This window comes from Hibiscus syriacus, unplaced genomic scaffold (assembly GCF_006381635.1).
Source record: "Hibiscus syriacus cultivar Baekdansim isolate YM2019G1 unplaced genomic scaffold, ASM638163v2 tig00110503_pilon, whole genome shotgun sequence".
Taxonomy (NCBI): Eukaryota; Viridiplantae; Streptophyta; class Magnoliopsida; order Malvales; family Malvaceae; genus Hibiscus; species Hibiscus syriacus.
Window position 1 is genome coordinate 6,029,068 of NW_024062764.1, and position 12,475 is coordinate 6,041,542.

Here is a 12,475-nt window from a genome sequence, read left to right on the forward strand (position 1 = left end):
GATGCATACTCTTGTCTTTCTCTTCTTTTGTTTTACTTTTATATGTCATCCAGAAGCTATATATCATTGTACAAAACCCCTTAATCTTCATCTTCAATAAATTCATCAATTAACCTAATTTCCATACCTTTTTCATACATATATCTACATCTACATCTATGTATATATATATATATATAAACACATGGTGGGTGTAATTTTATGTTGAAGAAATATTTATAAAATTTTAGGACATAAAAATATATTATTAATAAATAATATAAATAAAAAATTTTAAAATATAAGAAAAATTAAACATTTTAGAGGGGATAACTATCTTCCGTATGTGTATATATAATATATATATAATTTTATGTTACTGTGAGTATTTATAAAATCTTAAAAAGCAAAAGCATATTATTAATAAAATTTGTAAAAAAATATAAAATATAATATAATTCGAATATTTCAGAAGGGACCATTGTCCCCACCTCTCCCAGTATATATATATATATATGAATACAAATTTTTATGTTAGCAGGAGTATTTATAAAATTTTATGAGATAAAATTAATTATTAATAAAAAATATATAAAAAATATAAAATCTAAAATAATTTAAATTTTTCATAAAAGACAAGTGCTTATTGAATTTAGGCAGTAAAGAGGTTATGTAGGGTTTAGGGGCCATTGCCCCTATTTTTTATTATTAAAAATATAAAGACAAACCTATTTAAAATTTAAAACTTTAGTTTATTTTAATTTTATCCCTTATTTTTTATTATTAATTATATTTCACCCCTTAAACTAAAATTTTGGTTAATTAAGTCTATGCATCTTAGTCTATATATATATATTCGTCATCATCTTATCACAAATCTTACAAGTTCTTTTCAAGCACAAAGAAGAAAAACCATGGGAGAACACATTGCTAATGATATCCAAGTTCTTCATGAAGACAAATTAGTTGAAGAAGAAGAAGCACTTTCTCTATCTGACCTTCCCTTGGATGTACACACCAAGACCAACCCTACAAATGAATTGTGGCCAAATTCGAACCAGACTCGAACTCAAAAATCGTCACTCGAATCCACCTTCGAGTTTCTCAACGACGAAAAAGGCTCCGATATGTGTCCGGCTGATGACATAATCTCCGGAGGCAAACTCGTTCCTTTCGGAGGAAAAACGACTCACCATGTACAACGAAAACGATCCGAGTCACTTTCCGAGTTGCGTAGCAGCTCCGCCAAACACGGCACCGCGCTTCTTAGGATCAGCCGTTCTTTGGATTCTCAGAAGAAAAATCTCCGCCGTTCTGGCAAGAAGGAGAAAAGCTCCGACCAATCCGAGGCTTCGCCTAAGAAAGTTGTTAAGCCGAGGTGGTATGTTTTAGTGTTCGGATCAGTTAAGTTCCCGCCGGAGATGGAGCTCAGAGATATAAAAATCCGGCAGGTCCGTCGGAATCCGCCGGTCATGTTTTCCGATGACGGGAAAAAGGTGGCTGATAATAACAACAGGAGCTCCGACAAGAGTTCTTCTTCCTGGGGCTTGTTGAAAGCGTTGAGTTGCAGGGATTATACTAGCATTGCTGTAACGTCGTCGTTTTACTTGCCTCAAGCCTGATAATTAACACTGAGATTAAGATATTAATTACGATTTATTGCATTTCTGATGTTCTTTTTAGAGTGGGAAGATATTTTAGTAATTTTACTTTTCTTGAATTGAAAGGTTGAAAATAATAGAAATAGTCATAAATATTCATTACTATCAGTAGAATTTTGTAATGGCTGGTGATATATTTATAATTTATATAATAAATATATTTATTTCACAATTTTTTAATAAATACAATTTTAGTTTTTGAAAAATATGTTATAATATATATACATATTTATATAGGAGTTGATGGACTCGAGTCAAATTTAAAAATCAATCTACTAATTATTAAAAATTTCGAGTTACTCAATTGTATTTTATAATTCAATTTGAACTTAATTTTTTTCGAGTCAAGTCGAGTTTGTGAAATTATAATTTAAAGTCAATTAAAGTAATATGTTTTAAGTCAAGTCAAATAAAAAAGAATTGATTTTTTAAGTCACGTCGAGTCGAATTTTACTCACATTGTATTTATAGATATGAAAGGAATCATATGAATTATAATGAAATCATATAATTATAATGATATGCTATTGTTTTTTTTTTCAATCACTATTATAATTACAATTTTATTAAAAATGCTTTAGATGATAAGTTTTTTGTTATTTGCTCTTATAATTTTACAATTATTTAAGTAATTTACAACTTTTAAAGTAATTCAACAATCATTTCAAAAGTTATTACGAATATTATGCATATTTAAATTTTAACAATTCTTTTTAACAGTGTTCGATAATTATAAGGTAATAGATGTACATAACTTTTTTAACCTATCGACAACACACATTCTATAGATACAATTATTCAAACTCAAAATTTATAGAAAAATAACATTTATTTTTATTACTGAGAATACAATAATTTAACAATTTAAACTAAAAAGAAACGCCTGGTATAATTTATTTTTCGGTAAAGAATGCAAATGGTCCTCAACTTAGAGTATTACTTTATTAAGTTTCTTGACTATTAAAAGTTACAAACGATCCTTCAACTATAGAGTGTTGCTTTGCTTAGTTTCACGACATTTAAAAGTTATAAAATAGTGACCCGACTATTCATTATGTTTCAAATATGTCCTTTTTGGTTAAAAAAACTGATGATATTCTGAGTTGAACGTTAATTTGTTGATTGTGATATGATAAAATTTGATCTCAAAATCTCAAACAATTATCATATATCAATCAACAAATTAACGTTCAACTCAAATAACCGCCAACTTTTTAACGGAAAAAGACGAGTCCGGAACATAATGAATAGTCATGTGACCATTTTGTAACTTTCAACAGTCAAAGGGACTCAACAAAACAACACTATGTAGTTGAAAAATCGTTTTGTAACTTTTAATAGTCGATGAACTTAATAAAACGATGTCTTATAGTCGATGATCATTTATGTTTTTTTACTCTTATTTTTATTACTGTAATTAAACTATTAAATATATTATAAACAATCAATTAATCTAGTTGGATGAGACATCATATTCTTCAAATAAGATTAAAGATTTCAATTTTAACGTTATAAATAAAATAAATAAGATTAAGAGAATTGCTTCGATAATAAATCTATGCAATTTTTTTATCCGAATTAATCGATTTTTTTATTTTAGAAACAAAGTTTATTGGGTATGTCATATGAGGACAGAAATTAATGGTAATCACAAGACTCTCGTCCCTCCACGTTAACATTAATATATAGTGTTATAGATGTTATCAATGAATACTGATTTTTCAATACTTATTGTTATAATGGAAAATATCGTCACTTTTGGATTTTTACTTTTTTATATTTATTTTGGAATTGTTCAATTTGGCAGTTAATAATAAGGATAAGCTACGCATTTACTATTATAACTATCAATTTTGGTCAATTTAAGTATCTAAACTTTCAATTCTTTTAAATCTTACCAAACATTTAGTTTTTGTTTTATTTTAGTACCCATCATTAAAAACTTAAACTATTATTTTTGTTCGTTTTAGTACCTAAACTTTCAATTTTTTAAAACTTAACATTAAATTTTAAACAGTGGTATTAAATGAAACAAAAACTAAATTTTAGATATGATTTTAAAAAATTTAAAAATTTAGGAACTAAACATATAATTTACCCTAATAATTAATTTATTATTTTATCATAAAATCAATGATTATGGCTTTGATTCTCGACCACCCTTGTTTTAGTGTGACAAAAGATTGATTTGATTTTGGTATTTCTTTCATTTACATTTAGACCCCCTCCAAAAGTTATATTTACGGATAGGCTTAAATACACTATTAGCCCTTATACTATTTTTAGAATTAAAATTTAATCTCATATATTAATTTTACGATATTGGATTCTTATACTATTTTTATTTTAAAATTTCAATCTCTTCTCCACCTTTTCTTCACCGACCTTAAAATTAAAAAAATTACTTACATTTACAATTTTTCTTTATCCATTTGGCTTTTAATCTTGAAAAGCATATAAAAATATCATTGATTGAATGCCAAAAAAGTAGGGTAAATTATGTATTTAGTACATAAATTATAAGTTTTGATATATTTTAATACCTAAACTTACAGTTTTTTCAAACCATATCTAAAGTTTAATTTTTATTTCATGTTAATATCCGTTCAAAATTTATAGTTAAACCTTGATTTTTTTTTTGGAAGTTTAGGTACTAATGCTGACCAAAACTAATAGTTTAATTACTAAACGCGTTAAGTTTTTAACGAAGAGATACTAAATTGAAACAAAAACTAAAGATTAGATATAGTTTTGAAAATTTTGAAATTTAAGTACTAAAACATATCAAAATTGATAGTGTAGGCACTAAATTCATAATTTACCGAAAGTTAAACATAATGACATAATTACCCCTAATAATTGTATAAATGCTCATTTCATCCTCTAATCTTCTTTTTAGAGATTTTTAAACTCTAATGTTTCATTTTTAGTCAAAATAAACTCTATTCGATGAAAATCATTAATCGACTAAGGGTAATTAACACATGCTGCTGATTTAATATTTTGACATTTGTTCAATTACAAATGTGACACATATCATGTCATTACTTTAGAGTCTACAGTTTGTAATCCTCACTTCATTTATTTCTATCTTAAGTTATAGATTCAAACGATCTGCTTACAATAATGTAAAATCAAATTTCGAGTAAATTAAAAATATCTAATTATTTAACCGAGTTTGAAGCAACATCGATCATGGGACGGAAACAGGCCATTCGAATATTAGTGTAATATTTATTTAAGTAAATGAAGCTTCAGCTCCCATGGGAAATGACCATGGGACTGCTGCTCTATGCTATACCACAAAGTATCCTTCAAACATATACATATATATTATATGCATGCATGACCATCTATGCATTAACAGTGTGGCAATGAAATGGCAAACAAACCCTTTTTCTGTCCGAGCAAGCTCGAGACGACGTTTCGCCTGGATCTCGAAAACAAACCGGGAACGAGATTCAAGCTCGCAATCTTCACCGATGCCTGGGGAAATCGATCCGACACCTGCAGAGGAAAACAATTAAGAACCGAGGTTTTGACGTTTCGGGACATGTCATACGAAACAAGAGCATTCCGAAATCACCGGTGACCATATCGACAATGCCCGTCATACAAAAAGATCAAAGATGCATTTCTTCCAGCAACAAATGGCACCATGCACACACGGTTACTAAAAGATCAAAGATGTTCTAAACTTTTTTGTGTTCGATTGACACATTTCGACTGCACGAATGGTACCGCAGATATGAAATACGAGTCACTAAATCAAGTATAGAAGAGGAGATAGATTTACCTCTTGGTCGTGACCAACAGCACGTGGCAGCCACTCGCTCTCAACTCGAATAAAGCACAAATGGCACTGCAGGGCATTGTTAAAAGAACAATAAGAAAGATTCCTACAGTAGTGCAAAATCATATACATCGAAACTCGAAAGGATCGATCGTATTACGTAATTCCTGATCCTTGCAGCTTGATCGTACAAAGTCCTCGACTACTTAGCAAACAAAACACCCGAATCGAAATAGAGAAATAACTCACCGATAAGAAAAATAGCTATCAGCAAAGCAAGTTTAAGTTGCAGCGAGCAACTAAACTGCAAGTGTACCGGACTTTGCAGATGTCGTAATAACCCGCCGACGCATCCAGAGCACTGCGATATATTACGTTTATTAGGTTCCCCGAGTACTTAGCAAATATTTGGGCACAAGATGTTGATCATACAAGAAATGTAGCATGGCATAAAATCAGTATAAAAAAGGAACAAAGTAAACGATGCCCCTCCCCTGGTTCTTTACCTGCTTTGATCCTTTTCCTTTAGGTGTGGACTCGATGCCTGACTCGATTTGGGTTCTATTATCGTATTCATCAGCGATTACTATTCTCAGTGCACCGAAATTCGGTGAAGTCCATGTTCTCCTTGTACCAGTTGTTCTCTCTTGTCCACAACTTACGTCGTCTGCCCTTCCAGAAGTTTCGATGTCTCCTACATCGATGAGACATTCAGAATCTTTACTAGAATCTTTAACAACTTTCAGTTCAGACGTATCTCCATTACAAGTCGCATCAAAATCGGAATCTGTCTCTTTTCTCTTATGGCGATTCTCCGTACGAGTGTTCTTGGTAGATGCTTGCAGTGTCGGCGAAGTTCCGGAAAGGAAGATTGCTAAATCATCACACTCTTCTTCATTCAAATTAACCCACCGGAGGGGTTGCTTCCCCTCGGAAAATGATTCTTTAAATGCAGCTTCTACGCGGGAAATCTGACTCTCGATGGCAGCGATAAACTGGTTGTGCCTAGTTGCTGTAATATCATCGCTACGATGGTGTCCACGGCTCAATCGTGTTGCTCTCTCGAGCTCTTCCAACTGAATTCACATCCAAAATTATGGAGCAAACATTAACATGAGTATATGGTTCCAAGCAATGGATAAGAGGCAATGGTGTCTAGCAAAAGAGACAACTCTTCATTTTTGTCCAAGTATACATGACCAATGTTGAGTTCGTGATCGTTTGTTTATTTTTTAATATGTTCATGTATGGTTCGTGTTCGTTTATTTATTTTTTAAGGTACTCGTGTTTGTTCATTTATTTTTAAAGTTGTTCGTGTTCATTCATTTAGCATTCAAGACATATTTGTTTAACGTTCACGAACATGTTGGTTTAATGTTCGAGAACAAACACTTTTTCACATTTTTATTTGCAATAAAGAAAAATAGTGAATTACGCCATTAGTCTTTAAGTTTCTTAGGCTTCACAGTTTGAACTCTAAAGTTCATCTCATGTTCAATTTAGTCCCTACCTTCACAAATATATAAAATGTAAAAAGAATAAAAGGAAAAAGAGAACCGCCTAAACATCTTATAACTGACCTGATAAACAAACTTATAAACAAGTCAATAAACGAGCTTGTTCATGAACATAAACAAACCGAGCACACCTATATTCGTGTTCGATCATTTATTAAATGAACATAAACATTTTGTTCATGCTCATCTATTTAACTTAGTTCATGAACAATTCATCGTACACTCTGCTCATTTACACCTCTATCCCCCAATTTGATGGTTTAATTGCACATAGCCACTGATAATTTTGAAACCATTGAATTAAGTTTAGTCCCTCCCTTTTTTTTCTTTCAATCGTTTTTCAAGACCCTATTGATTTTAAAATTAAAGAAATTAAGCATTGATCCTCAATTATCTTAGTTTAATTACTTTTCAAGACCCTGATCGTTCCAAAATTAAGCAATTTAACCCCCCCCCCATAGTTCAATTCTGACTCTGTCTCTTCCCACGTCCGACAAATACTAAAATCCAAGTAACATAGATGTCCTAAAATGTGATTAGTTCAAGTAATGAAATTCATACCTGCCATTTAGCAGTGCCTAAAGCAGTTTGCAATTCTCTACAAAGTTGAGCTGAATCTTCAATTTTTAACCCTTCTCTCTTCTCTTTGATCCACATCCTATATGCTGATTCCATTCTGGTAAAACAACAACAACAGAAGCCATGGAAATAACTTCAAAAAACTCGATTTTCAAAAATGTTTGAAGTTTTAAACATCACATACACAAAACCCTTGGCAAATTTAGCGGTGGGAAAAAAGAATTCCGCGTACAAGGCTCCCACCATTTATTTTTTGATCTAGGGTCATTGCTACAGTTTCAAGGGAAGGACACTATGAACACTATATGTCTTTAATTTTCCGGTGAAAGACGCGTAGATTGCCATGCGTTTTCAGCTTTTCCAAATAGTATCCATAAAAATGCAAAGCAATAAAAAAGTCGGTGATGGGAAAGTATCACTGTGATCTATGTGTCTTCCCCAGAAAAATTGAAGTTGCACAATGCTCCCAGCATTCTTTCCTTGACACTACAACAATGACCTCTAATCAAAAAAATAATATGATGGGTGCCTTGTACGGCCTACACGAGCAAATTTTCCCAAAACCCTTATATAGTAACTGATTAATGACATCAATCATTATAAAATCTCGTTCAAAACCACATTTAAAGAAACCCTTTGTGACTAGAGGTGAACAAAACTCAATTCGACTCGAAAAGTCTATCTTTTCGATTAAAAAGCTCTACCTGAATTGATTAAAATAAAAAAATTCAGAGCCGAGTTACGAAATAGAAATCTAATAATTCGAATAGTAACTAAAATTTTTCATAATTAATTGATTGGTTTTCATGTTTGAGTCTAAGATATCAATCACATGTTACAAATCATATGAATAACTATTTATAATTAAATTTAAATATAAAATCAAATAATAAGGCTCAAATTTTATAAATTCAGCTCGATAAATTTTAAATAAAATTTGAATTATAAAATATAACTGAACAACTCAAATAAATCAAATTTTTTTAACTCATTTTGACTCGATCAACACTCGTCCTACTTGCATTCAGACATCAAAAACCCAAATCACCAACCAACTCAATCGATGAACAAATTTAAAGAAATCAAAACTCAAGCAAAAACCAAGGCATGGAAACTAAAATAATAAACATACATATCAGCAGATTCTTGAACCTCTTCAGCTGCAGAAAAGAAGGCATCTTTCTGCCACAAATCAAAACTGTTTGCAACCATCATCTTCTTCTTCTTCAACGGTTAAAAAGCTTCAAACACCGAATAAAATTATAAAAAGAAAACTATCGATGGATTTGGAAAAAATGGGTTATTTTCTTTCCTTTTGATGTCTTCTCTTTCTCGTCCTATTGTGAAAGCAAAAACAGCGTTGAGCCGAAGAAGAGAATGAAGGGAAGAAGAAGAGACGTACAGAGGATTTCTCTTCTTCTTCTTTTTTTCTCTTCCCTTCTTTCTATTTTTACTCTTTTTTCAGGTTTTTATTCATGTAAAGTTTATATAATATATTTATGTCAAATTCCACAAACGATCCTTGTACTATGTATTCATTGTGAAACAACTTAGTACTTCAATTATATTAGTTGTCCCTTGTTCCCATACGTAATGAGGTAAGGGGAGGTAAGATAGTAGGTTGCCCCAACACTAGGTTGAGGGCAGCTTCCGTAGGAGACCTCCGAATTATGAAATGCCCTCCATGAGACTCGATGGGACTCCATAGTACTTCAATTATGAGTTTGATAATTTATTTGTGGCTCGAGTCGAGCAATCTTGGTGGTAAAAGAATTGTTATTATTCCTTTAAATTCTGGGTTCGAGCACGAAATGTAAGGATGTGAGCGTTGAATGTCAAATATTTTAGAGTTATATTTGAACAAATATTACCTCATACTTATCCAGATTAATAAAAAAAGATAATTTATTTATAGGTAAACTATGCATTTAGTAGCTAAACTATCAGTTTTGGTTCATTTTAGTACCTAAACTTTCAATTTTTTTCAAAATCATACCAGATGTTTAGTTTTCATTTCATTCTAGTACCCCACGGTTAAAAACATAACATGTTTAGAACTTAAACTATCAGTTTTGGTTTGTTTTAGTACTTAAACTTTCAATTTTTTAAAACTTAACGTTAAATTTTGGACGGGATTAAAGTGTTTAACGGTGGGGGTACTAAAATAGAACAAAAACTAAACTTTAGGTATGGTTTTAAAAAATTAAAAGTTTAGATACTAAAACAAAAAAAATTGATAATTTAAGTACTAAACACATAGTTTACCCTTTATTTATTTTTTTATTTCATTGAATAATTTGAAGTTATCCAACTTTTAAAATATTTGATAATATGATATACATTTTTTAATATATTTTCATGGTTGATCAAATATTTATACATTTTTCTCTTTTTATATATTAAACAATATACAATTTGTTGACTAAATAAAATTAGATAATATAAAAGTTAATTATAAGGATAGCTTGTGAACTCATTGAGTGGTATGTGTTGTTAATAATTAAGAAAAATTATAAATAAATAATATACTATAATCGTTTTTGACCATTTAAAAAATTATAACTTTTCAGTTTAATTTTACTTTTTTGTTTTCTTAAATTAAAAAATGTAAAAAAATAATATATAAATAGTATAATCGCATACTTTAGAAAATAAATCATATCAAGTTATTTGATAAAATAATTGAAAAAAAATATCTCAAGATTAAAAATAAATTTAAAATAGAAAATTAGAAACATTTAAATTAGATAAAAAAGAATAGTACAAGGTCTACTTATATAATTTGACCGAAAATATAATATAAAGAATCAATATTTATTGAATATAATTATTAATTATATCTACAAACCCCTTTTTAAAATTTTCTTCATACGGTGCTTGGTTCAGAGAGCAGGAGGTTCTGTTCGGTGTTTTATGGCTGAACTTTTTAATTCTGGAAACCAATCAAATCTCTCCACGTCAATATCATAGGTCACTTTAGCTGACGTGCTTTAATTTGAAGTTGATCTATTTAAGTAGGAAGAAAAAAAAAGAGACTAGACGCAGGTGATAGAAACTCTATAAAAGTGCAAAAGGGTGGCGTCGGCAGTTGTATTAATTGATGTAAGGGTAAATACATCGACAATTTATAATTATGAATGTCGGAGTTATTTTACGGAAGTTGATGTTGTTTTTAATTTGGTGTTAGAGGCAGCCTACTATCCTACCTCCTCCTTACCTTATTATATATGAAAATAGGGTCAGTTAATTTTTTTTATTGTTTAAAGATTTTTTTTGTCAAAAATGTGAATTTATCGTTTTCTCTGATATATTTTAAAGTGTTTATAATTATATTTTTATTTTTTATTAATAAAATAGTATTTTTTCAAAAAATGAAGAAAAATCAAATCGTCCCCCTCGTCATCCCTCTCCCTCTCGTCACCTCACTTTCGACGACAAATTGTTATCATCAGTTGACTTTTGTTCGAAACACGACGATGAACACAACAGTGATGACCGTGTAACGTATGGATGAATGTAGGCGACGAAATCACAGGAAAACTTAAATGAAAACCTAAAAATCTGATGACCCTTCATGTGTTTTTCACGAATATTGGCATAATTTCACGATGGGTGGAGGAATGAGTTTTGGCTACAGTGGTGAGACGATTCTGATGGTGTCAACGGTGACAACCATAGACTGGCGGTGGTCGATTAACGACGAAAAATGTAAAATTTGGGGTTTTATAGTTTTTCAATTATAATATTAGTTTTTTAAAATAAAATAATTTTAAAAATTTATATATGTGACACATGTCAAATAACGGCTAAATTTAACGGCCATTACGGTTCAAGCACTTAAAGTGTAACGTTGGAAACTTTAGACACCTATTTTAGCAAAAAAAATCTTTAGAAACTAAATCGTACTTCAACTTATAATTTAGACACTTATTTGTATATTAAGCATGGATTAAAGTATTGTTAAAATATAATTACTCCGTTATATTAATTAAAAATTTTAGATATGGAATGTAAAAATATGAAATGGTAATTTAATATTTACAAATTTGTTCTTAAAGGCAAGTATCAAGCAAATATTTATTTAGAACACAAATTAATAATTGAATTTGTACCTAAATATTTATTATTATATATGTGACATATTTAGTCATTATTATAATGAATTTATTGAATATAAATGAAGTGTTCAATTATACAGATAATTAGTCTTAATAAATTTCTAACTTTTCATTTATTTTTCTAGTTAGTAAATTCTATTAAAATATAATTACATTTTAGTAGTTAAATAGCGTTAGAGAATTAGAATTATGTATAATTTTATGAGGGTGTAATTGATATATCTACAAAGAAAAGAGGAGGATTTACGTGATCGAACTTTATATAGATTAAAGGGTAAACTATGCATTTAGTACTTAAATGATCAGTTTTGGTATTTTCTAGTACCTAAACTTTTAGTTTTTAAAAAAAATCATACTTAATGTTTAGTTTTAGTACTCACCGTTAAAAACTTAACGTATTTAGCACATAAACTATCAGTTTTAATACCTAAAATTTTGATTTTTTTTAAAACTTAACCTTAAATTTTTAACAAGGTACACAAAATGAGGTAAGTTCATAATAAATCATGTAGAAAAATAAAATTACATCCATGAAAGTTGGTAGTCTATATTCTTTTCACCTATCCATTTTATTTAAATAACAAATTATTAATTTAAGCCTAGAATGTCACCAAATAATTACAAATTTGTACATCAACAAAACTTCAATATGAATCATATTCCAACTAAAAGTAAATCTTACTCAAAATAACTTCAAAGAGACCCACCATAGTTTTGACATTACTAATTGCCATATCCTATTAAATTGATGAAATATAATAAAGGTCATTAAATTTTCAAAAGTTATAAAATGATCATTAAATTTATTGAAGTGTTATAAAATTATCA

The 12,475-nt window shown here is 29.6% G+C and overlaps 2 protein-coding genes across 2 annotated transcripts; one reads left to right on the forward strand and one right to left on the reverse strand.

The window, feature by feature from the left end:
* The first annotated feature begins 858 nt into the window (after positions 1–858).
* Positions 859–1,640, forward strand: LOC120129825. Its single transcript, XM_039147231.1, has one exon. It carries the CDS (start codon positions 894–896, stop codon positions 1,599–1,601), a length of 708 nt encoding a protein of 235 aa, XP_039003162.1. The 5' UTR covers positions 859–893; the 3' UTR covers positions 1,602–1,640.
* Positions 1,641–4,849: 3,209 nt separating this feature from the next.
* Positions 4,850–8,960, reverse strand: LOC120129563. Its single transcript, XM_039147033.1, has 6 exons — positions 8,662–8,960; positions 7,512–7,626; positions 5,940–6,509; positions 5,683–5,794; positions 5,437–5,502; positions 4,850–5,147 (listed from the first exon to the last, which is right to left on the reverse strand). Exons 1-5 carry the CDS (start codon positions 8,742–8,744, stop codon positions 5,477–5,479), a joined length of 906 nt encoding a protein of 301 aa, XP_039002964.1. The 5' UTR covers positions 8,745–8,960; the 3' UTR covers positions 4,850–5,147; positions 5,437–5,476.
* Positions 8,961–12,475: the final 3,515 nt, after the last annotated feature.